General features: G+C 41.5%; 2 protein-coding genes across 2 annotated transcripts; one reads left to right on the forward strand and one right to left on the reverse strand.

The window, feature by feature from the left end:
* Positions 1-1,271: 1,271 nt before the first annotated feature.
* On the forward strand, positions 1,272-19,904 carry dhrs11a (dehydrogenase/reductase 11a). Its single transcript, XM_083986368.1, has 7 exons — positions 1,272-1,469; positions 16,497-16,706; positions 17,969-18,063; positions 18,401-18,530; positions 18,658-18,750; positions 18,842-18,907; positions 18,997-19,904. The coding sequence occupies exons 1-7, from the start codon at positions 1,338-1,340 to the stop codon at positions 19,036-19,038; spliced, it is 768 nt and encodes a 255-aa protein (XP_083842494.1). The 5' UTR covers positions 1,272-1,337; the 3' UTR covers positions 19,039-19,904.
* Positions 19,905-20,997: 1,093 nt separating this feature from the next.
* LOC310997344 (sodium- and chloride-dependent GABA transporter ine) lies at positions 20,998-26,364 on the reverse strand (the record flags this gene model as incomplete). Its single annotated transcript, XM_083987019.1, has 13 exons — positions 20,998-21,001; positions 21,087-21,169; positions 21,260-21,360; positions 21,629-21,728; positions 21,847-21,987; positions 22,076-22,188; positions 22,798-22,922; positions 23,040-23,143; positions 23,319-23,453; positions 23,535-23,667; positions 25,412-25,616; positions 25,731-25,865; positions 26,238-26,364. The coding sequence occupies 13 exons, from the start codon at positions 26,362-26,364 to the stop codon at positions 20,998-21,000; spliced, it is 1,506 nt and encodes a 501-aa protein (XP_083843145.1).
* Positions 26,365-26,579: the final 215 nt, after the last annotated feature.

Genomic DNA, 26,579 nt, shown 5'->3' on the forward strand with positions numbered 1-26,579 from the left:
GTTTTTTTTCTTGACCTTAAGAGTTTTATATATATATATTGTGAAGATATAAGATGGACAAATACTTTTATTCTTACTCTGAGTTTGGAGCAGCATTCAGTAAACGTCTCCACACTGAGGTATCAATTCAAAAAATTGAATTGATACCTAGGTATATCACAGTCTGGGATGAGTTTTAGTTTTAAAAAAAAAGAAGTAATAGTAGTAGTAATGGTAGCAATGAAGAGCAATCAAAATGAACATGAACTGTCATCTGTTGCCCTGTTTCACCATCTGTACATCTGAGTGCATTTACGGTAAAAGCAAAACAATCGAGGGAAAAAATTATCAACTTTTCACATTATCTTGTAATTGGTACAACAATGGAGATGTTGTTTACAGTTTGCATTGGAAATGTCAGCACTTTCCGTAAAAGCCAGCCACTTTCTCCAACCTGAAAGGTGGAAAATAAACACATACCACTTTAAAAGTAATGGCCTTATAGCATGCATAAATGTAATGGCTTTATGTTTTAGTACAGAATATCTAATTTCCTGACTAAAACCTTCCATTATGCCAACACGTGAAGGAAACATGCAGAGTAATTTATATACTTTGATATTCTACTTTAAAAGTAATGGCATAATATCATGCATTAATGTAATCGATTCATATTTTAATACGTTTTAGCACAGTTTAGTACAGAATATCTAATTTCCTGACTAAACCCTTTAATTATGAAGAACACATGAAGGAAACATGCAGAGTAATGTATATGTTATCACATACTTTGATATACTAATGTTATAGCATGCGTTAAAGTAATCGCTTAGTGTTTTAATACGTTTTGGTCACAGACAGTTAAGTACAAAATATCTAATTTCCTGAGTAAAAAGCTTTCATTATGGAGAACACGTGAAGGAAACATGCAAAGTAATTTATATGCTATTATAGTATTCTCCAATAGGCGGCGGTAGATAACCTCTCCAAGCCCGAGGGCTCAAAATGAGAGTGGGAGGTGAAGTGAACCAAACATTTACACGCTCCGGGGCTTTTCATATTTCATCCAGAGGAGCGCATGGATCCGACGAGCTCAGCTCACGCACACTGCTGGTCGCTGCTGCCCTGGATGCTGCTGCTGCTGCTGCTGCGCTGATTGAGACAGGAGGGTTTCTTTTTAATTCTACAGCCGCCGCCGCTGCAGCATCATCATCATCATATCATCCCACCAATTTGAATATATCGCACACGACAACACTGCTGCAGAAGCCGTGACAGTTTGAACTGAGCGGGTGGACCAGGCGGACGGACGGACCGACGGACGGACGCCGCCTCGCAGTGCACAAGAGCCGGGGGAGATGGAGCGGTGGAAAGGCAGAGTTGCCCTGGTGACCGGAGCCTCGGTGGGGATCGGAGCGGCTACAGCCCGGGCGCTGGTCCAGCAAGGCATGAGGGTCGTCGGCTGTGCCAGGAATGTCGACAAAATAGAGGTTGGCAAATGATTATTGAATTTACTCATTGTCATTAACAGCTGTGTGTGCGTGTAAGTGTGCGTGTGTGTAGTAGCCTAAGTGTGTGTGTGAAGCCGGTCCGATAGCTAGCTCAACAAACGAGCTAGCCGCTAGCTAACGTTAGCTGTTACAACAACTTCAGCCAGAAGAAACTAAACCTGTGGTGGTGGCCCCGACCTTGGTCAATATTTATATTAAAAAAAAGCAAAACAAATGTGGCTACGGAAGCAGCTGTTGTAGCTTTGTTTAATTGTTGGATTTAACAGTGCTCTAGACTGCCCCTAAAATTTGAGACAGTGCAAGTCAATTTTTCATCTGCTTGCACATGTGCAACCAGTAAATTTGCTGTTTTGATTTTATTTTATTTTATCAGAGGCGACTCAAGTAATCTGAAATCTGGTGTCAGGTTAATGTGTGTGAGGATCATGAACGAAAAGGGAATGTGAATATTTGTTTTGCAAGTCGATTTACAGTGTGCGCCCCTAGATTTTCTGCATGCTTTCCTAATATTTTAAGTTAGGGGCCACTGTGCCCCTACTAAATAAAAAAAAAGTTAGTTAGTTAGTCCAGAGCCCTGATTTAATAGGTCTGATGTGTTATTCTATTAGATAACTAACTATACAAAAGAAGAAGTGTCTCATTACCCCTACACGTCTCTCAAAGGTGACATATAATACTAAACTTGATCTAAAATAACCATAAAGAATAACAGAGGTGTAAATCAAAGCTAAATCACAATGAGGTGAAAGACTGGGATGTCACATGTTGGCTTGTATGCAACACTGAGGTGGTATGTGATGGCACACAGTCCAGTACCTCCCACCAAATGAGGCAGTAGTGATGCTCCTACACCCACACACACCTAATCTGCAATAATCTCTGTTGTTATTAATCCTTTTCTTAAAAAATAAAACACTTTCTTCTGGTTGACCTATACTCTTGTGAGGTCAGAGGTCAGGGGTAGCAGCAGTAAGAGCTCCAAGTTATTATTCAGTGTCAGCTAAATGACTCTTATAGTATGGAGGAGGACACCTACTACCTGGTACTGGCTGTCCTGTGTGCCAGTAAGTAGTAGGTCGCCCTGTCAACCTCCAGTTGACTCACTGCCAGGGTTTAGTAATAAACCTGCTCAGGTAGAGTCACGTTACCTCACCAGTTTCCAAAGAGGAGGTGTCGGTGGATGCCCATCGGCCTTTTAAGACAGTCAGGGCGGGACCCTCACGCTTTAAGTCTTGTCGAGAGTGTATAATGGACAATAGAGCAAAAACCTACATTTGTACCATATGTGACTGTGTATGTCCATATAAATCTCAGTATATAAAGTGATATACTCCTTTTATTTCATATTTCCTCCCCTTGAGCTGTGCTTAATTAGCTACAACACAATGATCCTAAATCACAGCCACTGTGATATGAAAAGACAAGCCTGGTTAATTTAAAACTCTGTTCCCATTATGACTGAAAGTTTTTGTTGTCAGCTGCATTTTGAACGTGTTAAGTTGTGGTGTTGTAGTTCAACTTCTGTGACACACACAACCTCACACAAAGAGACTTTGATGGGAGCAGGATTTAAAAGTGGACGTCGCCTCCTCCAGGGCAAATGTCAGTGGCCCCACCCCACTAGCTCTTACTGTCCGTAAGCCACATAAGGCACAGCAGCACCTTGCTTATCTCGTCAGCCAATAATTAAGCCTTTACTCTCCTCACTCACTCCACAGTTGGCCTAGCTTCTAGCTTCTAGCGCTAGGTTGCAAAATGCCTACTACAGCTATGTTTAGCCCCCCCCCACCTCCCCTTCTTTTACACAGCTAATGTGTTTTTCATAAAGCAGAGTTGCGGAGCTTGACATGCCTGGGGTTGTTAACAGCGCCGGCATATTTTTATACTCAGTTGTTGTACTGTACAGTCGATGTCACCTAAGTACATGCTTGTTCACTCCTGTGAATAAAACTAGAACTACACAGTATTATTTTACAGTAGCAATCAGATGAATCATTAATTTTTTCCAACCTGTACAGTACACTTTACACACCTACTAATGCACCTAGCCATGACAAATTCTTTTCAATCTGCTGTTGCTCCTTTTGCTTGAAAAAGGCCTAGTTGTTGTTGACAATTACTGAATATTTTGGCGATCAGCTACTTGATCAAATGACTCATTGTTCCACCTCGGTTCAGTGCGGTGGCTGTTGGAGTCAATCCTACTGCTGTAGTTTGCGTTGACATAGTTAGAATAACAACAACATGAGTATGGCAGCAACATCTGTTTCAGGAATTCTTTTGATGACGGTATAATGAAAGTATGAAAACATAAACAGACCTGAACTGTATGTTGTTTTGCTTTTTTTTTTTTTCTTTTCTTGATAGCAGTTAAAGAAAAAGCTCCTAATTTCAGTCATGTCTTGTTTTTCAAATGTAAGTATTTTCCCCACCTTGACCATACACAAGCACGCACACACGCATGCTCTCATACATGCACAGAGTGGGTGTGAATTGCACAATAGATAGCCTCCCTCCATTCATACTCTGGTCACATGATCCTTCCTGTCAATAGTTAACTGCTGTAGCTAGTTTAAACGCTTGTCTGTGACTTGTGCAAGACTAAAAACAAGGTCACAACATTTAAATTCTTAATACGGCTTTTACATTGTGTCAGACCGCATTTAAGAACCGATTACATCACAGCCATTGTAATCTTTCCTGGCCCTTTTATCGTGGTTTGTAATATGTGAAATTAAAGTTTAGATTGAACTGACGCGAGGCCAAAGTACACATAAAGATTGCATTGTACCGAGTGACAAGTTTTCCATCTCTTCTTCTCTTCGATAGATTTCATCACTCGTTCAAGACCTTAGAGAGATGTCTGTGTGAGTTGGGGGACAAAGCCAGTATTGTACTCTCTCTGCTGTAAACTGGGTTCTTGCTGTAGTTGTGCCAAACCTGGCATGCTGCTAGTGGGGGATGCAAAGTGTCCGTCACTTCGTATTTGTTCTTAACTTCCCCTTTGGTGTGTTTTTTTATTATTATTGTTTGGTGGGGAAATACAGCTTTTATGATCAGATTGTCCAACTGCAATATTCTCAGCCGGTCTCAATGACCAGATCAAACAGCGATGATGGAAAAGGTGAAATGCGTTCAAATGTTATAAGTTTCAGTTTGGTTTTTTAAAACATGGACAGAGGGGAGTGAAGAGTTGTGGCAGCAGTATTGTTTTGTTGTCAGTGAGACTATGTAGTAGGGAGCGGGGGAGCAGCGAGCTGGAGAGAGACGTGTGGTCACCATGGCCTCTGTGCAGGAATGGAGATGGCGAGGCCGCATCCAAGAAGCAGCAACACAGCTTCTCATTAACTCTTGTGAAAAAACCAGAGGGAAGAAGCTTTTCTTTAGCTGGAAGAGAAGAAAAAAAATCTCCTCACAGTGCACACACACACAATGTATTTATTCTTTGAGGTTAGAAAACGTTTAAAACGTGGCCCCTGAGCTTCGGACAGTGTGGTCCATAAATGCGCCATTGTATGTTGTACGCACATGTTCAGCACAAGCTAACGCTGCAGCAGCTGAGTCGAGTGGTGGTGAGGAGGGACATATTGTGAGATTGCTGCAATTTAGGAGGATTTTATGTCTGAGCTTACATCAAACTGAGTAGGAAGAGTACACCTAGTCACTTTTCTTTTTCTTTTTTTTTCTACTTGGACCATGAAGGCGGTCTGGCCCACATAGCTCATATCTGTGGGTTTATAGTATCTGCTTACCCAGCACAATGTGAAGCAGTAGTAAATGGAGAGTTATGGGAGTATGCACTTCTGCTGCTGATCACCACAACTTTTAATACTACCTGATTTAAAAACAAATATATTAGATTTAAGACTACCCTTTACTACATTTGGCTGGGACAATACCTACTGTATAGCACCTATCATGTAGCAAGGCAGGAGTAAAAATCAGTTTGCTCCCAGAACTTGTTTTCACAAGTGCAGCTTAAAGGTAGGGTTGTGGATCTTATTCTGTGGCTTTGTTTACCGAATTGCTTGAAATCCTCTCCACACCCCGATTGCAACCAAGTAATTTAAAAGGATACTTCACCCAAAATCGATAATTCACCAATTTTCTACTCGCCGTCATGCCAAGGAAGGGTTTGGATAACTTTTGGAGTTATGGATTTTCATATAATGGCGGCGGATTGTGCTCACTTTTTGAATCGTCCAAAACACACACTATGAAACATCCAAATACCTCCATACTGCTCGTCTGTATTGACCCAAGTGTCCTGAAGCCGCAACATGAAAAAGTTGTTCGGAGTTGTTCTCAGAGAAAAGTCTGAGGAAAGGGGCTTGGACTTTTGACGTGTGTATTTTTCAAAATGTGGCCTGCTACTGTAGAACTGTTTTTCCAGGATCTCCAACCCTACCTTTAACTAATGAAATCTTAAGTATTTGCTGTTGGGGTTGCTAGTATAAGTTTTATACAGCAGATACCTACAGTATAGCTCATAATTCATCTTTATGTGTTACATTTTCTGCAGGGCTGGTGTGGGGGAGATTAATGCCAGTGTTGCTGTTGCTGTGGGGCAGGGGAGGCAGAGGTTGGGCTTGGGCGGGGTCTGTCGCATAATCAATCAAATTCAGGGGGGCGCCTACAGTATGAGGCCAGCGCGATATGAGGGGAAATCTGTAATGTGTGTAGTATCAGAGTTCAATATTGCAATGATGATGGTATGACTTGTTGTTATAAATAATAATGAAGTGTATGCATCTGTACAGCTGCTTTGACTTCCTCCACCATTAGGCGAGCCGACCGCACAGCAGTCACATGCTGAGTGTTAGTGTTAGTGCAGGTTTTCCCTAAGGTCCTGCAGGCTGATGTTGAGGTTGCAGCAGTGAGACAGTGAAGGTTGCCTCATCAGGAATAGTTATATAATATTGTGCATATATTGTAACTCATAAATACAACATGGCTTACGACGGTCTTTATTGATACGCATATTAATTCTGATTATTTTTTTAAAAAGAATAAAAGAAAAGAATTTTAAAAGATAGTTTCTACAGCAGCGACAATAACGTTTAGACCAGAAGTATACATATGTACTCAATATCTCTCTGGACACAAATATAAAATGTCAATAAATAAGATTATATTCCTGATGTGAGTGAAGCTCACTATCGGTCCTCTCCTCTGTGTCCTCCCTCTGCTGCTGATGTTGCCTTCAGGTAACGCTGCTGAGAGGTGGTGACTGCAGCTGTCTCATCCTGTAAGTGTTGTATAAAAGTCTGTGGCAAATCAAGCTGCAGTCTACATACACAAGTTTTCCTTTTTTCAGCTAAAAACAATCCAGTATTATCTTAACATTAGCTCACTGTTCAAAACACATTGCAAGTAGTCACAGAGCCACACGCTACATTTATTTTAATTGAGGCTTAATGTGAATGGAATATAGCTGTCTAGATGGGGAAAAAAGGTGTTAGTATTTTAAGTCCATTTAATAGAGTGAGCTGTCACTTCCTGGGTGCTTTGAGGCTTCACAGGGCAGAGGCGTCTGTCAAAACGCAAAGCTTTGGGTGTTGCAATTTTAGATCAGATAAATTTAACCAACATTATTTGTGATTTTTCTAGTGCAAAACAGAGAGATTGTACAGAGAGAGCAAGAGATTGGGAAGAGATTCTGCTTAACAGATGCCCTGAGAGAGAGGATCATTACTGATGTCAAATGATTGAGCTCAGCGTTAAAGAAAGGCGGATTTGCATATGAACATCTCTCTAACCCGTAAAATCTTTTTAGATTATGTAATTTGAACTCAGTGGTCAGTTTCTGCAATGTTATGAGACTTGGTAACTATAGACTAACACAGTATTGGATTGAGCTTTTATCTAACAGGCTGCTGATTGGCTGCCTGTTAATGCAGCTCTTCACAAAGCAGAGGCCTTTACACTTTTTTTTTTTTTTAACTTGCCTAAGCAACTTTTATCTGAGTGAGTAAGTTCTAAAATAAAACTCAAAGCCCTTGGCAGGTGAGCCAGAAGGTTAATTTGAGACCTTGGCTGACCAGCTTTGATTTGGTGCCCAATCTGAAGGAGCTAAAAGGTGCTCAGTCATGCTTCACAAGCTGAGGTGACACAACAAAACTCAGGCAGTGTCTCTCTGTCTACAACTCCGAAGCTGTCTCAGTCACCTCCTGTTGGTTGTGTCTGGGCAGCCCATCTATTCACAGTGAATAGATTTCACTCTAGAAAGGATTTGAAGTGGGTCAGGTCAGACAGCTTTCTCTTTGTCTCACACCCTCTGCCTCACTCTGTTTCTATCTCTCTTTTAGTTTGCGTCCTGATTCTTTATGTATCTTTATTTGTTGATGTTCCTGTAGTATGGTGTGAAAATTTGCAGATCGATGGTTGTTTGGACATTTCCCAAACCCACATTGTATTGCAAAAAAATCCAACCTTTTTTTGCATTTAATATAGTTTCCTTGAACATTTGCATCACTTTGATTGTGGTTTTTTGGTGTTTGGTCGTTGGCTGAGTGAGAAATCACTGCACTGCTGCGTTGACCCGCACACTTGCTCTTCAGCTCACAAGCTTTTGTCTTACCCATACAGAAAAATTTTCCACTGACTGCATGTTTTCCATCAGAGCTGTGAGCTGACAGAGCCGTATACCTAACTAATAATCCCTCGTGTGTCCATGGATTCTGCCCCCAAGAGAACCAACGTTCGCAGCACACCAAATAACAGCATGTATGAATCCTCCAAGCAGCAGTCCATAGGGACATCAATGGCATACAGATAGATCGATGAGAAATTAATTTGAATAAATGCATCTGTTATCCATATGCAGGTAACGGAGCATTTGCTTTATCCGGCTACAGAATAGGTTCACGTGATTTGAAAGGCCAAAACAAGGGTAGAAAAAAAACACATGTATGTATTAAAAACATGTATTGTTGCACAATCCAATAAAACATCTTTGAGTCAAACATCTACATAAGAGGATGAAAGTCAGCTCATTAGATATCACATATCACATATCATATCATATCAGCTTCTCATTTTTGAGCTGGATAATATAGAGCAGACCGGTATGTGTTTCAGGCGACCTGTGCTGACAAACCTTTTCCACCGTCTGAAAAGTCTCACAAAGGATACTGTAAACCAAAGTGTCAACCTGCATGCTGCTACCGCTTGCAGCCTCAGCAGCAGTTACTCACCTGCCTTTTCATTCACTGCCCCATATGATAAGAGCCAAAAGAATATCTGAATGGATTGAGCATGAAGTTATTGATTAAAAATAACACATTCTTGTCATGTATTTAGAAACTATTACAAAATATGTGCTCATTTCAACTACTAACCTCAACACTACATTTGCCGTTTTTAAAATTCATCTTCATTTATTTTTTTTATTTTTTTTTTATTTTCTGGCTAGTTTTTCACAGCCTGCGCAAAATTTTCTGTTGTGTAGCTGAACAGGAAGGTGCAGTGGGTGCAAGACTGATGGATTGATGCCTGTAGAAGAGCCAGGCCAAATCTAATATCAAGATTTCAGTTGTATTGATTAATTTCATTTGCAGCGCCTCTCCACTCAAACCCTGGTATGATATACCTACTCTTTTCTCCATAAGTCATTAGTCAAAGAGCATTTCTCAGACCAGTATAACTGCAGCACTGCACCACCAGCACAATCGCTGCACATTAATCTAAACGGAAAAAGCACTTAAATCAGGTAAATTTCACAGCGCTCTCTATGAATTACGTAAAACTCTTGGGTCAGACGTGTTTTTAATTACTTGCTATTGCTGGATCACCTGGGTCTTGCACAGTTAACAGTCTGATTTGTCTAGACAGCTCAGCGACCCCCATGCGTCATTCCCCCTGCACAACCACTGTGCTGTCCTCTCTGGGCTTATCGTTCAAGGTGTAAGGTTTACTGGCGCTGACGTTCCTTCCTTGGCCTCCTGCTATGATAGGTGGGGTGCTTCCTGTCCTGTCCTGTCCTGTTGAAGACTTGCTGGAAAGCTCCTCTCCGTGTGTGTGTGTGTGTTTGAGTGAAGATGCCTGTTGTGCAAACGAGGAGATGTCATGTAGCTGCTAAGTGCAACAGCAGCAGCAGGCCCGCACTTGTTACTGGATGTACACTCGCTCTCTGAGCACTTTTTTAGGAATGCTTGTACACCTGCCCATTCATGCAATTATCTAATCAGCCAATCGTGTGGCAGCAGCGCAATGCATAAACTCATGTAGATACTGGTTGGGAGCTTCAGTTCGAGTTCATATCAAGATATACAAATATAATGAGTTAAATATTGCGCTTATGACATTGTGTTTTAATTCACATTCACATCAAATGGTGTGGATAAAGCAATGTATACCCAGGAGAACCCAAGATAAGCACATTGGTAAGTTATCATGCCTTAGACACAACTTAGAATAGAAATGGACTGCGGCTCATAAATAATTCCTCACCTTCACATTTAAACCTCCTGTGATCCTAATTGTAGTGTAACCCACTTTTTACTCCACCTCTCCTCAGTCTTTTTCACCCACCCCAGCAACCAGGGTTCTTCGTTCTTATAGTTACATCTGGATCTTACAATAATAATTTTTCCGCTCTTTTTGTGCTCTTATTCCCCCTTTTTAAATATCAGTACAGCAAACACTTGCTTACAGTGTGTCAATGTTAGTTGACTTAAGTTAGGTACTATAGACCTAATTGGTGAGTTACATTGAAATTGTAAAATCATACGAATATAAGGAGATGACTACAGCATAGCTTGTGACAGTTGTGAGATCCATAGTGTGCCACTGAAATCCAGAAAACTAGCTAAATAAATATAAATAGCCTACATGTCCACACAATACTGGTCCGTATACACCATCACATCCATATTTCATGTGGTTTTAAGTCGTGATTTCACTTGTTCTATTACAAGAACACGATGCCTCAGCCTTTTATTGGTCAGAGTGGTGTTTCTAATGAATTACAATGGTGGGTGTACATTTGTAGCAGAGAGAGCAGCGTGAGAAAGAGAGCACGTTGTGGTGAAAGGAGTTTCTGAATCTACAACACAAACACAAAGACAACTTTAGTTCACCCAGTTCAATATTTTCATCTGGGGTTGGGGGTTGACAAGAAAGTATGCAAATTAGATTAGATTTTGGCTTCGACGGCAGCCAAATTGGATCTGTTGCTGGGTGTTTGTTTGATATTGGAAACATTTTATGGCTTCTCTAACCTCACATGCTGAATAGACCTGGTCCAGGCTGGCCCACTTTGAAAAGGTTTTTCGTTTTGGACCTGGTCAGATCAACGCTGTCTCCATGAGACTCGTCGTCTGTGTCTGTGTTTTTTGTGTGTGTGTGTGTGTGTGTGTGTGTGTGTGTGTGCTTGGAGCTGAAGTCATCATAAACATAGCATGCATCACGATTTTGTCTGGGAGGCAGCATCAGGGCCACCTACAGGCCCGTGCTGCTGAGAGCGAAGTCAGTTTACCAACAGCCAGCATCAGGTGCAGCAAAAACACATGACAGGACATGGAGGAGGCATGCGCTTCATGCTGGTTCATGAGAGGAAATCTTCAGCCCTCAGCATGTTTCAACTACAAACAACAGAGATGGGAAGCCTTTTTTTTTTCATCATCTGACAGCCATGTGAATTCAGGAGTAAAGGCGGCTCTGTGTAGTTAATCTAGTACAGAGGCACTGCAGAAATGTCACCCTCACATCATTTACTTTCTTATTTAGCATAAATATCTGCTTCCGCCTCTTGCTTTTTTATCACTTTGGGAAAATGACATCCAACGGCACCGGTTACACCAGTCTGTTACACAACACCTGGCTGCCTGCTCTGTCTCTAGCCTGTCAGGATTATAAAAGCCTTTTCATTTAAGCCAACAAATACTCAGGCCAAACATGAGATGTCATGTGCTTGTAATCATACACAGTGTTTTGCAGTTTACTTACCACCCAGCAGCACTATATTTTTGAATTGCAGATATTTATGGGCTGATACTTCAACGCCTGGAACTCCCCAGAAGTCTGTCAATGAATGTAGTTACTAACAAGCAGTGTAATTATTTTCCTTATCTGCCTCGGCTTGATTAGGCTGTCCTGAGGGAAGTGCTGTAAAAACCGCCCTGTTCAACCTTTAGACCTTTTAGTGGCAGTCTTTCAGTGTGTAAAGCAGAGATAATGGCACAACCGTCCCCTCCGCCGCGCTGCAATTCTGTTATACAGCCTGCCGCCGCCTTTGACCCCCTCATGACTAGTTGCTCGGGCGAAACATGAATTTCCTCGTTTATTTTTATATCGCACAACAGCGGTTCAGTTGGATCATGAGTGATAAGACTTGAAGGCAGAATGAAGCATCACAATTGGATGTGTTACTGTTGTTGAGACCTTTTCTCAAACATTAAATGAAGATGTTTCCTGCCGTTGCTTCAAACACCATCTTTGCTCTCTGGTAAAGCACAGGATTCTGACGTTTCAGCGTTTATACTTGCTGTACGTGCACGGCTGTCCGCTGCCACTGATCTCTTGCCTTCATACAATGTAAATCACACTGAGATCTGAATGTGTTATCATGAGTTTTAATGCAGTATGCTTCAGGTTTTGTTATCTCTCTCTTGCTCTCCCGCTCTCTCTCTCTCCTTCTGTTTCACTTTCTGGTTGCCAACCCTCCCTCCCCCTCTTCCTCCCTCCTTCTGCACACTTTCTGTGATCACTGGACAACAGTCTCTGTAATGAGGATGAAAATGCATTATGACAGGCAAAATTGTTTTGTGTGTCACAGGTACTTAAGAGACAGGACAGGAAGGATGAAGAGGGGAGGGGCTACGCTGGCCGAATAATGGCTGTCTGTTACATCTTTTGAGTTTTCTTTTTGAGAATAAGAGGAGGGCACGGCGCCCTAAAATACAAGTCCTCTTTTGTCTGGGAGAACTCTTGAATCAATCGGAGACAAATATAATTTCTCAGCTGTCTCTGCTCATGTCTGTCGCCTCGTACTATTGATCTGGCTCACCTCTTGGAGCGTGTCTGCCTTCAGTGCTTTAGCATCTTTATTTTTATCTCTTCCTTCCCCCCACTCCCCACAGTGCTGTTGTGCTGGTCCACTTGCACCAGTTCCACGTGAGTGGGTGAATGATTGAACATGGTGTGGGACAGTGATGTCCGTTGCATTGTGGACCTTATATAACAGCCCGCCGCAGGGGTTACAGACCATGAATGTAACTATATGGGCATGCACTCATGTGTGAGAGTGCCATGTGCGTGTATGTATGTACAACCATTACTGTCGCATGTAAAGGCTTTATGACCTGTTATAACACGATTTGTCTTTAGAATTGAAAGAGTTTTTTATCTTTCAGTATTGGTCTTATCACGACCGTCTGGGTAATTGCAAACAGTGATTTTTATTTGAGTTACAGAGGTCTGTGTGTCTCTGCAGTCTTTCATAACCACAAGACCAAACCATAGTATGTAACCGAGGAATCAGGTGACATGATAACAGGTTTGTGCCTGTAAAATATTTTGTAATCGATATTCAAAGAAAAAAAAAAAACATAAAGAAATAAAACTCACACACCGAGTAGTTGAACACAAGCTGCTTTGAGAGAAAAATAGTTATATGATGTCATTGGTTGTGTCCATTCTGATTGATGTGGGTTTGTCCTGTGACATACCTAACCCTACAGGTTTACTTCACCACAGCTCATTTAGCTGGACTGCTGTGGAAGTGTGTCATCAAGACATAGTTTGTGGTTGTAATGCTTTACAAGCACGATTAGGGCTGGGTTTCAAAAATCAATTTTCCAATTCATATCAATCTTAAGTTGAAAGATCTGATATCGATTCATAAAATCCTCAAATCGATCTTTTAATGCATGCTGTTGCACTGTTGACTTCTGGAGTTGGTCATGTTAAATATATGTGCATTAATGTAACTACTTCTCAATTTAATGTAAACATGAATATTTTTAATATAACATCAGTTTAGATTAGTCAGGTTAGTTTAATCTTTTTACAATTTGCAACGTTAGTTTTGTCTCTAAATGAATCAATATCGAATCGAATCGAATCGAATCAGCACCTTGTGAATTGGAATCAAATCAACTTGATAGCGATACCCAGCCCTAAGCATGATGCTAATACACATAAAGCATGCCAAAACCTGAAAATATTTGCTTTCTGTTTGGTTTGTGATGAATGAATTGTGTGTTGACAACATGTTCAACTATGAATTGTGTGTTGACAACATGTTCAACTATATTGCTGCTGCCACTGCACTTTCAGACTTGCCTGTGGGCAGAAAAGTGTAGTGCCATGCCATTTCTGTAGGCAAGGCCAGAAAGAGCTGGTACTGACCGCAGCAGTACAGCTGATGCCAGAACACACACACATTCTCACACACACACACACACCCACATTCACAGCCTGACACTTCCTGTACTTGGACCAAGATCACAAGTCTGTTTACTGTGCTGCTCCCGCTGAAGTCTTGAGTAGAACAACTCATTCTCTCCCTGTAACAAAAGACAGGCCTGGCTTTTCCCTTTACGTTAACGTCCTTTCTGAATGAAGAAGAGCCCTCCATTAGTCAGTCTGTCTTCTCCTTCCGGCCTGAAAGCCTCTCCCTCCTGGGATTCAGGCAAGTGTGAATTTAAGAGCAGGGACTAAAAGCAGCCCAGATACTTAACAGGAGCAGAGCTGTGATCACACCTTCACACAGTACTCACAGTGAAGGGATGGGACAGAGGGGAGAGCTCCACCTCTACACAACATGGTCAGAAGAGTTAGTTTTAGTCTTTACAAATGAGACAAGTGTTTTCAGTGTTTGAGCTTTTTGACAGCTTTATTCGGGTAATGCCTTCTCTCTGGATAATCCCAGTTAAACAGCTTAGAGGAAGAGCAGGGAAATCTGCACACCAAGTGTGAGATAGGATACATTCACCCACATTACATTTTTTTTTTTTTTTTTTTAAGAAAAATACCAAAGTGATCATTTTATCTATTTTCATTGTGATCATAAAGAGTGGGCCTCCCAGCATATAGCCTATGTAGTTTCCATAAGGAGCGGCTGCCGTAGGAGCTGTGATTAGCATAATGTAGTGTCTATATGTACACTTATCCACACTATGACAACTTTACACTTTATGTAAATTCTGGATGTACGTCGTCGTGAAATTCCAGGTATGAGATCATGCTGCTTCTTGTCAGGAGTTAGTTTTACTCCAGAAAGTGCTTCAGACTGTGAGTTGTGTATAGTAATAATTATATACTTCCTGCTGCATTATACCTACAGTAGCCTACTCAACAGAAGGAAATTTGCAAAAACAAAAGTGTGGTTATGTCTTCATGGGCAAATGGCGTTGTGTAGGCCTTGAAGAAATAGTTTCAAAAGTTGAGGGGTTTATGCAAATCTGTTAATTGCATGGCTGAACAGGACTGGAAGGACCAGTCCAACCCTCTAACATGCAACATTTGATGTAAATTGCATGTCAACTTTGTTCAACCTCAGTTTGCTATTTACCACATTAGTCACAAAGCTTATTTGAGGCATGGACTTGTTGCTTTCATCCACAGAGAGGCAGAGGTACAAATAAATCCTGACCTTTTTATATTTAGCCTGCTAAAAATACTGGCTAAACAGTTAAATCAGTCGGCTAAAAATATATTTTACGCAGAGAAAGCTTAAATATCTAAAAACCATCTGTATGGAAAATGATAATAACTTCCTCCACGTTTATTTAACTAATATTATGTAATGACCAGTTTATAACAGGTGATGCAGATTAAAGGGATAGTTGATAGTTGTGAAGATGTGTCAGATAAATAAGCATAAAGATCACATAAGACTGAGTAAGCACCATCAGGCTATTTTACCTCTGCTGAAAATATCTAATTGCAACTTCATGTTCTTGTAACCATTCCTCCAAATGTGCCAACACAGGTGCACTAGGTTTTGTTGAATGTACAAGTTTATGTTGAAGTTTTTAGAGGATCAGTTTTTCCTTTGGACATTTAATCCTCTTGGTCACACGTATGTAGTGTGTGACAATGCATCCTCCGTGTCTGCCACCGGCCCAGCCCTGTGTCACCCACGCCTCTCCTGTCTGACCGGCACCCAGGATGAGACATCAGGTGACTGGTGCAGCTGTGCCTAGCAGGGGAGGGGGGGGTCTGTGTCAGTTTGTATCAAACCCCACAGTGGTGGACGGCCAGCTGACCTGGTTGGAGTGTAGCCCGCTTGTCCTGCTGCAGGCTCAGCCCAGCTGTATCCTGAAGACAGAGGCATCCCATCAGCCCGGAGCTCACTGCTCGTCATCTGGGGTCATGATTTGGATTTTTCTTTTTGGTTAAAGGTGGGATTTGGTTAAAGCTATTCTTTGGTATTATCAGGAAAACAATGTAATCACACTGGAGTGATTGTGGTTACACTGGTGACTGGCCCTCCACTGATGTGGGGTTGATTTTATGGCTGCATCTCCTCGCTGCTCTCTCATAGTCTAAGTCGGTAGGGTGGAGGACTACGACTTTTAATTACTGTGCTACAGGTTAATCATTTCTTCCTCTTATCTAACAGTAGGTGCATTTACATCGAGCTTAATATTCCAATTAAAATTGATTTAAAAAGCCCAAAACAGAATAAAAATGCTCCATAGAAACACTTGAAATAGATTAAACAGGCCTAAACCGAGTAAAATTAATTGGGTGCAGGGGGGTTGTTTAAACATTTTACTAAACCAATGAAAAGAAAAATTATTCAGCGTAAACAATTTAACCTGATTATTTTCTGCCCTTGAACCATTGCAGAGAGTTGGTTTTATCATTTTATCACTGAAGAATATAAGATGTCTAGACAATAAAGAGATAAAATAGGAAAGGTAAATGAATGCATGACTTTTGCCTTTGTGCATGTCACAGTGAGAAGTCGGTGCATCAGTCTGCCATCAGTATCGTAACATGGGTGTGTGCACACACAAAATATATTTGATGGTTTCCGTCTTCTGTGTTTTTCAGAAACTGGCAGCAGAGTGTCAGAGTGCAGGCTACAGTGGCACGCTCATCCCTTACAAGTGCGACCTGTCCAATGAGGAGGAGATCCTGTCCATGTTCTCAGCCATCAAGACCCAACACAAGGGCGTGGACGTGTGCATCAACAATGCCGGACTGGCCCACAACGAGCCCCTGCTCAGCGGAAAGACAGAGGGCTGGAGGAACATGATCGACGTGGGTGTATCACAGACACACAAACATTAATTCTTAGAAGGCTTTGTAATGGGGATGGGTAAAATTATCTCATCGGCAGCTGAAACTGGTGTCTTGTTAGAGTGGATGTAGGGTACTGTAAGAGTTAAAGCAGAAATGTTTGAACACATAGGCCTGCACACAAAGGGCCTTAAACTTTGGGTTAAACAATGGGGGGGGGTTAAGATCTCTGTCCATATAGGGATTTTTTTTTTATAAGCAAAAAAAGTCAGCATATATGTGTCCTAATGCGTGGAAACTGCAAAATCATTAACCTTGGTAAAAGGACAAAGCGTTACAGTAGTAAAAGGTATTTCAGTCATTTACCACCATTATATGTAATGTCCTCCCCTAGATTTAGCTCTAGTCATTAGCAAATCAGCTTACTTGAGATAACAGTTCACTTGCTAACTCAGTGATATGACTATTACCTCCTTTTTGGGAGTCGTTTTTCTCCTTTTTATATGACAAACCAACTATTTAAAATTGTTTGTTGGCCTTGTGGCTCTTTTCATTATGTTTCTGAGCAGAATATGGGCTTAACCAATTATGACTGTTTATATTGGCTGAATTTGTTTTTTTTTTTTTTTTTTTTTTGGGGGGGGGGGGTATAAACCTCCTAACCCCCCCATAAATTACGCCCATGCTGCACACACATACACATACTCTCACACACACACACATCCTGCTCCCCTCCCCTCACTGAGGCAGCCTCAATGGCTCTGAGGAGAAGTGCTGGCACAGAAGAGGGCCACTAATGAAAGCCAGAACCATTTCTCTTGTTGGGACTTTACATTCTGATTCATTGAGCTCTTGACCAGTGAAGACCCCCTGCTCTGAAGTCTGAAGTCTCCAGAGTCCTGCGTTCGTAATGCTTTGTCCATCTGTTGTCATGGCAGCACACAGGAATGTGTACAGCCGTGTATTTTTAGCCCGTGTTTAATCTGTACACTGACCTTGTTTGGTCACCTCCCTATCTTGACACCACGTTGGCTTTAACCTGCCATCTATGAGTATCGCCGCTGCACGGGCAGATTAGAGGCCACAGCCTGGACGGGGACAGCGGGTTCAGATGGTCTAACACACTGACCCACTGAACATCAGTCGGCTAATCTGATAGTGTTATCACAGGGCATCCTTTCATGTGATTTCACAATATAACACAATTAGGCTCTGCATCATAAATAGATAGACCGATACATGAACGGTTGAATGAAGTTTGCCGTCTTCACCCTCCTCTGCAGGTGAATGTCTTAGCCTTGTCTATCTGCACACGTGAGGCGTACAAATCAATGAAGGAAAGGAATGTGGATGATGGCCACATCATCAATATAAACAGGTAAGATAATCTATGCAAACTGTCTCCAAATCTCAGAGCGAATGTATAGATAAATCTGAAAATACCTCGGTCAGTTTGTTCAAGTGATTTTTAATCCAGCGGGCATTAAGCAAAGCCACCACCTGGCCCCTGGTGGACATGGGACAAACTGATAGCATTTTGGCATCGCCATCGTAGTAATATTGGATTTATATTGACGTTGTGAGAAATCTTGCCTTGGAAGTCAGCGTTTTAAAATGACATGACAAATAAATCACAGGCTCGATTTGGACTTCAATCAAGGTTGAAGATACAAAAAAAATACATCTTATATCTCTTCTTCTATTATCTTCTACAGTATGGGTGGGCACAGAATGGTACCAAGTGCTGATGAGCATTTCTACTGTGCCACGAAATACGCTGTGACTGCTCTGACTGAGGGGATACGACAAGAGCTGCGAGAAGCAAACACCCACATCAGAGCCACGGTAAATTCAGAGCGTGCCTGGGTCACATCCATGAATCCAGTCACTAGGTCTTTACTTTGAAATCAGATACTGTGTTTTCGTGACAGCAATAAGCAGTACATTTCTCCCTCATTTCTCTCCTCTGCAGTGTATATCTCCTGGAATAGTGGAGACCGAGTTTGCCTTCCGGCACCACAACAGCGATCCAGAGAAAGCAGCTGCAGTGTATGAGAGTATGAAAGTAAGAGAAACCAGATGTGTTTCAGAAAATGAAAAACAACCCAGGTACTTTTCCATCACTTACACCTCTTGTCTCAACTTTTTTTTTTTAGTGTTTGAAAGCAGAAGACATAGCCAGTGCAGTCACATATGTCCTCAGTGCCCCTCCTCATGTCCAGGTGTGTCTTTCTTAACCCTCTCTTGCTTTTCATACCTTTCTCGTGTGCGTTTTGCTTTCTGTATTGATCTTCTTTGTTCCCGTTATCAGATCGGAGATGTGCAGATGAGGCCAGTGGAGCAGGTGTCATAGCAGTGAAACGGGAAGCTGCAGGAGGAGCAGACAGCAGCCACGGTGACTCCTTAGCGACCTCTGCTGGGCACGGGAGGGGGGAGGGGGATACAACAAATCAACTACAGCTGTTTTGGATCTGCAGGGATGTGGTCAAGGAGGGCTGGAGCCTTAAGGAGGCTGTGCAAGGAAATGAAGGGTGTGGACTTTAGGAAACCACTACGAAAATACTACTGAATGAAGCAAACTGGTATTTGTGAATTATCGCGCCCAGTCCTGAGCTGGGCTGAGTCCAGACTACAGTAGGAACAAATAACAAAGGAGAGTTGCTGCTGTGCTATGTGGTCATCTGTACGACCATCACTTCAGAGGGAAAAGTATGCCATTGATTGCACATTTTTTTTCTGTTTTTGTTTTTGTAGGTCATATGACATATCTTTTTTGAAATTAAATGGAAAGAGTAATTGCTGTTTATATTTTTTTTACATAAATATTTTAACTTTTGATCATAGATAGACATGGTCTCATACTCACTAACCATAGACAATATTGTCTCATACTCACTGTATCTAACCGTCAAAGGTCTGTCCATCCTCCCACCTGTACTCACCATATGTTTTCACAAACTCATCCAGTTACCCTTGTTTGGATCGATCCAGTTTTCAGCCCCATATAAGAAAATCAGGAAAACTATGAGAGAGAGATGTCTGATAAGCACATGGGTTTCTATAATCCACCTTTTGCCTGTGTAATTTCAGTTCTTCTGCACTTTTGATTCATTTCTGCGGCGTTATAAGACAGAAACACTGGCAACTCATGTAGGCGAGGAGACTAATTCAGTGCACATGTATACCTTAGAGATGTGTACCTTTCAGTGGAACTTTCTCATTAAATTAATAAATAAAAACTGTTCCCCAAATGTCACTTGTGTTGTGTTGTGTTCGCCAGACCTTTGCAGAAACGCGACACAAGCTGTGGACTTTGTGGCATGTCTTTATTACACCTCATACGACATGACAAGAGAGTTGCATGACCCATATACTCATCTGTTAACCATCATCATATATCATTTTTATCAGCAGTGCCCTGTTGCATTTGACCTAATAAATGAGTCAGCCACATCGAATTGGGCCAAAGTCTTTTATGTTTTATGGGAAGTTCAACTGTTTGAACTGAGAATATTAAATAGTTTTATCACTAATATGTAATTGGTAAGTCTTCTGTGTCTTTTCTCAACACAGATTTGTCAACCCTTAAGACTGTATCAACATACATGGCCAGAAGATGGCGCTCTTCTCAATGTAAATCCTCAAATAAGAACAGTGAAGCATGTGTTCAGCTGGGTTGCCACTCCCTTGTAGTTCAGAGCGGACAGCAGAGGAAATGCCGCCCAGATGTTGAAAATCCACACAATAACAGATTCTAAACACGTATCTGACCACAAAATCCTGAGATATTAAAAATGGACAATATAATCAAACAGTAAGTTCAACAAAATCTCAAATCAAAGTCACTGGCTTACAAAAAAATGGCCATTTAAAATTATCTGCACTGCAGACATGCAGCAACACGTTTCAGAATCATGTAAATAATTTTTATAGTACACTTCTGTTTAATTTTTTACAGAAGTTTGAGGTTTAAGAGACTGATGACAGACAATTTCTGGTGAACATGGTGCACTGGTGGTGCAAAGTTCAGAGGTAGACGATCAGAAGTTTGTCTGACCGGTTGGTTTTTCACGTACAAACATGCTGGAGCTGATGACAGCTATGACTGGATGACTGTCCCTCCCAGTCCCCCCTCTCTCATAATACGGTGTTTTTGTCTTTTCATCCAGGCCATACGGTATGATGGACTGCTTCAGTTTCTGTTGGAGAAGCGTAGCAGTAATATATATTAACATACAACTTGGGTTTATATGAACATGATCTTTAGATGCAGTGACTTGATAAAGGAGAAAAGGCAAATGTTAAATATAGATCACCTGCATGAGTGAGCCAGGTAGTACCCACAATGTGTGAATTGCACAGAAAGGAATCCAAATGATGGAGGCCAGGGCAATGACCCACCCGACCCCCTGAGCCCAGGGAGGGAAGACATAGTCCCCGTAGCGGGCTGGTTTGAACTGGATGATGGAGAAAATTAGGATAACCTGCAGAAACAAACATTTCATTAACGGCTGTGACACTTTAGAATAGAAATCCTGCTGATTTATATATTTTTAAAAAGCTCCCTGACTTACAGTGATCAGTACAGGAGCAATTATCAGCCAGCACAGTCTGAAGAAGATATTTGCTCTTCTTCCAGTCATCTCCTGCAGGTTGTCTGAAAGTCGATTCACGCCTACAAGAGGAAAATGTCTTTAGACATCACTTTGCCGGTTTAGCAGACACTGACAGCCTCTTTTGCTTCTTTTAGTTGCAACCTGACAGATTCTTAGAGCATGGTAGTTTTGAAAACTAAAATGGGATACTACATATTGGCTTAAATAAATCATAGAGAGCTGTTGTCTAGTTTCCAAGAAACTTTGTATCATCACATTAACAGGACACCAAATAAGGTGTTAGGTGAGACAATGATGACTTGGTCTTCATGTTCATGTTTTGCTCACCATAAAACCAGCAGACGGCTATCACCTCAAAGAAGGCGAGGAACATGATGGACACTATGGCAGTGTAATGGTCCATCAGCTGGAAAACATAGATCCCCCCCTGGACAGACAGAGGAACACTCTTTAGGATGGTATGAAGGAATGAGACTGAAGTTGTTGCAGTTTGGTTTGATTGATAATATGATTAGAGGTTGCTCAGTCAGTGAAAGTGTGTATACCTGCATGACACAAGGAATTCCTAAAAGGCTGGCGGCACCACAAAGAGCCAGAACAAACAGCTCCTTCCGCTTGAAAAATGAGATGATTTGTTGATAGAACTCGTCCAAGAGACTGGTCACCATCACTTCAATCATTGCAAACTGGCAACAGAAGAAAAATTATTTTAGTGTTATTTTTGTGTAGACGAACTTTTGAGTTAATCCTGTCTTTTCTTTTAAAATGACCGACCTCACTGTCCAGTCCGAGGCAAAGCAGCATGAAGAAGAACATCACAGCCCAGAGCTGGGCCACTGGCATGTTGGCAAAGGCTTGTGGGTAAACAACATAGACCAATCCTGGGCCTGGAAACAAAACATGTCAATGCACTAACATCCTTCAAAATGAATGAACTGTGACATGAAATCATAGAAACTGTGACAGTGTTTTTACAGCTTTCATCCCGTAATGGTACTGTATGGCCGTTTACAATAGAGTATGGATGATTGACATTGCATGCATCATGTCAGCATAAGAACTTGCTCTTGATTCAAAGGTCAAGAACATCAATCAGTTTCTGTAACAGCAGTAAAGTATGAGTGGTTCATGAGATAGCTTTTTTTTTCAGTTTGAACTTTCACTGAACCATGTTGGTTTGAATTATTTTTATTGATTATTTTATTTAGCCATTAAGACTCATATTTCATTTGGTTGTAGCTTGATGAATTATTGATTACCTCAACTACAAAAATGACTATAACAAATGTACAGTACCTGGAAGAGGAACACTGTCTTCTAAGGATACTGAATTAAAATCCCTCACATGGATAAAATATTTTCTTCTATACATTACTTGATATAATACTTTAAATAAACCAAAACGTAGTATTTATTCTATTATCTAACTAGGGGAAGGGGCGAATTTCTCCAAATCAAAGCCAACTCAGTTAATCTTATTATCACTGTTTTCTTACCATCCACAGCCAGCTGGCTGACAGGAATACCCTGCAGATGAGACATGTATCCAAAAGCAGAGAAGATGACGAAGCCTGCCAGGATACTGGTGAGGGAGTTGATGATGGATATGGTCAGGGTGTCCCTGTGGGGAGAGAGAGAGGATGTTCTTTATACCGCTGTCTTACTGCCCAGAAATCATTTTTATCAGCACTGAGGAGGTGGGGGGGGGGCGAGTGGACGAGGACTTCTGGGTTATTACTTCAAAACGTTGTTGTTGAAGGCGTTGTAGCTGGACATGGCGATGAGGGAGCCAAAACCAATCCCAATGGAGTTAAAGATCTGAGCTGCAGCATTCACCCACACCTGCAACACAGAGGGGTGTTCATCCAACAACAACTGTTTATAAAAGCCGGTCACTGCCAGAACCAATAATGATATCTATGTCAATAAATCTTTATCTGACCGTGCTGGTCAGGTCAGACAGAAACAGTATATCTATTTATTTCCACTTCCTGGAGTGCTCTCTCTTCTCTCTTACCTCCACTGAGAGCAGCTTTTCCCAGTCTGGCACAATGAAGAATTTTATTCCATCTAATGCTCCAGGAAGCTGCACATTGTTGATAAGCAGGATAATCAGGATAATGTACGGGAACAGAGCCGTGAAGTACACCACCTATACACAGACACAACGAGATGTGTTAGACGCTGTCAGACTTTCTCCTCACTCTCATTGTCTCTCTGTTTCTTTCCTCACTTTGCCCGTTGATTTCACCCCTTTGAAGATGCAGAAGTAAATAATGATCCAAGCCAGGACGAGGAGGAGGAAGAGTTCCCACCGCAGCACGCCTGACTCCTCCACTCCACTAGTCTGCTGCAGCATCTTATATCTTCAAAGATGCCAGAAAACAAGATGAAGAAGAAGCAGAGGTTAGAAATGAAAACAAATGAAAACAAGAATTTCAATGTAAGAAAATTTTCTCACAGGCTGAAACAGCTGAACATCTAGGTTCATTACCATAAAACAGGTATTCATGACTGCTAATGAATGTGGTGTTCCCCAGTATTTTCCTCTGATATTACCATAAGGATAACATACCGGTACTCCTAGTATGTCATGTAGCCTACATAATGTACTTATATTCATGCATGGATTGCAACCAAAATAGATTTTATTCAGATGAGGTCAATTGTCATGTGACTAGACTGGGGATAACAATACCTACAGAGCCAGATATTGAATGAAAATGATGGGGTTAGGATTATGGCAGTGTATAATATTAACAGTGAATGTTTGACATAAGTGCAGAGGTTAGCTGCTAATGATTTTGGCGATCTCATACCCTTTCATCGTCTAGCAGGTGCAAGTTCTCACACATACAGTCAACATCCTCAAGAAAGATGTACAGATTTTGGTGCAGATGTTAATGGTCCTCAATGCACCTGGACCTCTGAGACCCCTGACTTCTCATCTTGTGCTACCAACAGGTGAAACTTTTGAATTTGTCCAAACCCTCAAAGTAAATTAAATTTCAAAAAGAAAAAACACTAATGTTTTCACTAGTCAGGGATGACAAATTATTACATTGTGCATCTCCAGATAATTTTCTATAAGTGATACAACATGTTGACCTACATTACCTCAATGCAGAAAATGTTCCACAACATGAAAACTCTTCTATCCTAATTTGCCCTCATTGTGACTCTAACCTCTTTTCAATCATTAGCTTCCCTGCAACACAATAGTTAAGATCAAACGATAATTTTGGACATGAACCAAAAGTGTTGCAGCCTAACAGAGCCAAAAGTGTGAGGGTGTGGACTGGCTGAGTCTGCTGTCACACGCAAACAAAGCAGTTTCCTCTGATGTGCAGAGATGAGTTGTTACTGCTGATGCTTTACGAAAAAAAAGGACTAATTTTTGCATGTCCACGTGGATTTCCTTCCACAGTCCAAAGGCCTGGGAGTTTTTAGACTTCGAGTCAGGTGTGATTGTGTCTGTACAGTAGTAGCTCTCTAACTGGGTTCTCACAAATGAATGATTTCCAAAGGAGTCGGTGTGAAAGTGTGGCCTTCACCACCAATAAACATTAGTTAGTCTTGTTGACATTTTGGGTTAACTTACACTCTATTCCCACATGTTTCAAGTAAAATAAGTTAATCAGTAAACCAATTAGAAAACACAAGCTGTCGTTCCACTCTCAGCCAAACAGCAGCCATTCACAATGAGAAATTCACAGTTATTATGAAACTCAGCTTGTCATCATCACATGACATTAGACTGTGTATAAAGTTAAAAGGTTAAAGGAAAAAAAAAGTGTCTTGTCATTTCACACTATCTATTTGCCAACATCTTATCACTAACCTTCAACTTCAATTACTTTGACTGATATCTCCCCCACGAATGTGATAAGACACAATTTCAATTCAGTTTTACATTGTAAAATGTATGTATAGGCTACCACTAGTTTTTTTTTCAACCAGCAACACAATCAGCAATTTGTTTTGTATAAGTAACATAGCCCCCTGTCAAATTCCACTGTTTTTATAATCCTGCTGTAACGTAATCATTATCTAGTGTAGGTTTGTAACTCTGTGAGACAGTACTGGATTCTCCCACACAGTGAAACGTACTTGAAGAACTCCTGGCTGGCTGTGGAGGAGTAGCTGCTGTTGGTGGCATGGCTGGTGCAGTTAGGTGTGTTCCAGGTGTGGTTGCAGCTCTGCCATGGCAGTGGCGCCTGGAAGGAGCTGAAGAGATAATAAAGGGCCCAGGTGATGACAACATTGTAGTAGGTGCACATGATGAAGGAGATAGCCACTGACGCCAATCCCACTCCTACGGGTTTGACAAAAAATGATGTCAAAATGATGTTTTCATAATGCAGTCAGGGGGAGATATCCATGTTGCACATGTATGTGACTGGAAACATTCATTCATGGCACATGGTACCTTTTAACAGTGGGCAGACATTAGACAGAGCGTGGACAGGCCCTCTCCGCATGTACTGGCCCAGGATCAGCTCCATGTAGAGCAGAGGGATCCCCAACACCACCAGCATGAACAGGTATGGCACCAGAAAGGCACCTGGTGGGAAATGAGTCAAATGTCACGTATAATATGCCAGCAAAGCAGGGTAGGGCTACAGTTTTATGGTGTCCTCTAATCTTTAACTTCTAAGAAAGTCATCAAGACCCAGGTCATTAGTAACTTTATAGTTTAATTATCATAAACAGATTTCCCATCATCTGTACACGTGCAGAAATAATTACAGAACTTGTGATCAAAATAGGACAATTTGAGCATTTTTTTAACGCAGTCAGAAAGCTAAGCCAGGCTTACTAACAACACATTATGTGAACTTTTGGACCAAATTTAGAGACCAAGGTATATGCAGTGTCTACAGAGAGGGTCTAGTTTCATATTTCTGTTTGAGGATGAATTGTCTAGTTGTCTCACCTCCTCCACTCCTGTAGCAGAGATAGGGGAACCTCCAGACGTTGCCCAGACCCACAGCGTAGCCGATGCCAGCCAGAGTGAACTCTATCTGCCTGCTCCATGTTGGTCTGCTGAGGTGTTGATCCATGTCTTGCTCCTTTTGTCACCACAGTGTTGCTCGTCTTGACCCAAGCTCGGTGGAAAAGTTGACTGGAATTTAAGTGACTGTGGGTGATATAACCCTCCTTTTTATTATCCTTAATGATTAGCTTAGCAGAAACGCTTCAGTATGCAGCTGCTTCAGCACTCACAAAGAGGAAAACCTCTGTGTTTGCTAACACATGTCATAAAGCTCCTCAGATT

Source organism: Trachurus trachurus (genome assembly GCF_905171665.1).
Source record: "Trachurus trachurus genome assembly, chromosome: 14".
Lineage (NCBI taxonomy): Eukaryota > Metazoa > Chordata > Actinopteri > Carangiformes > Carangidae > Trachurus > Trachurus trachurus.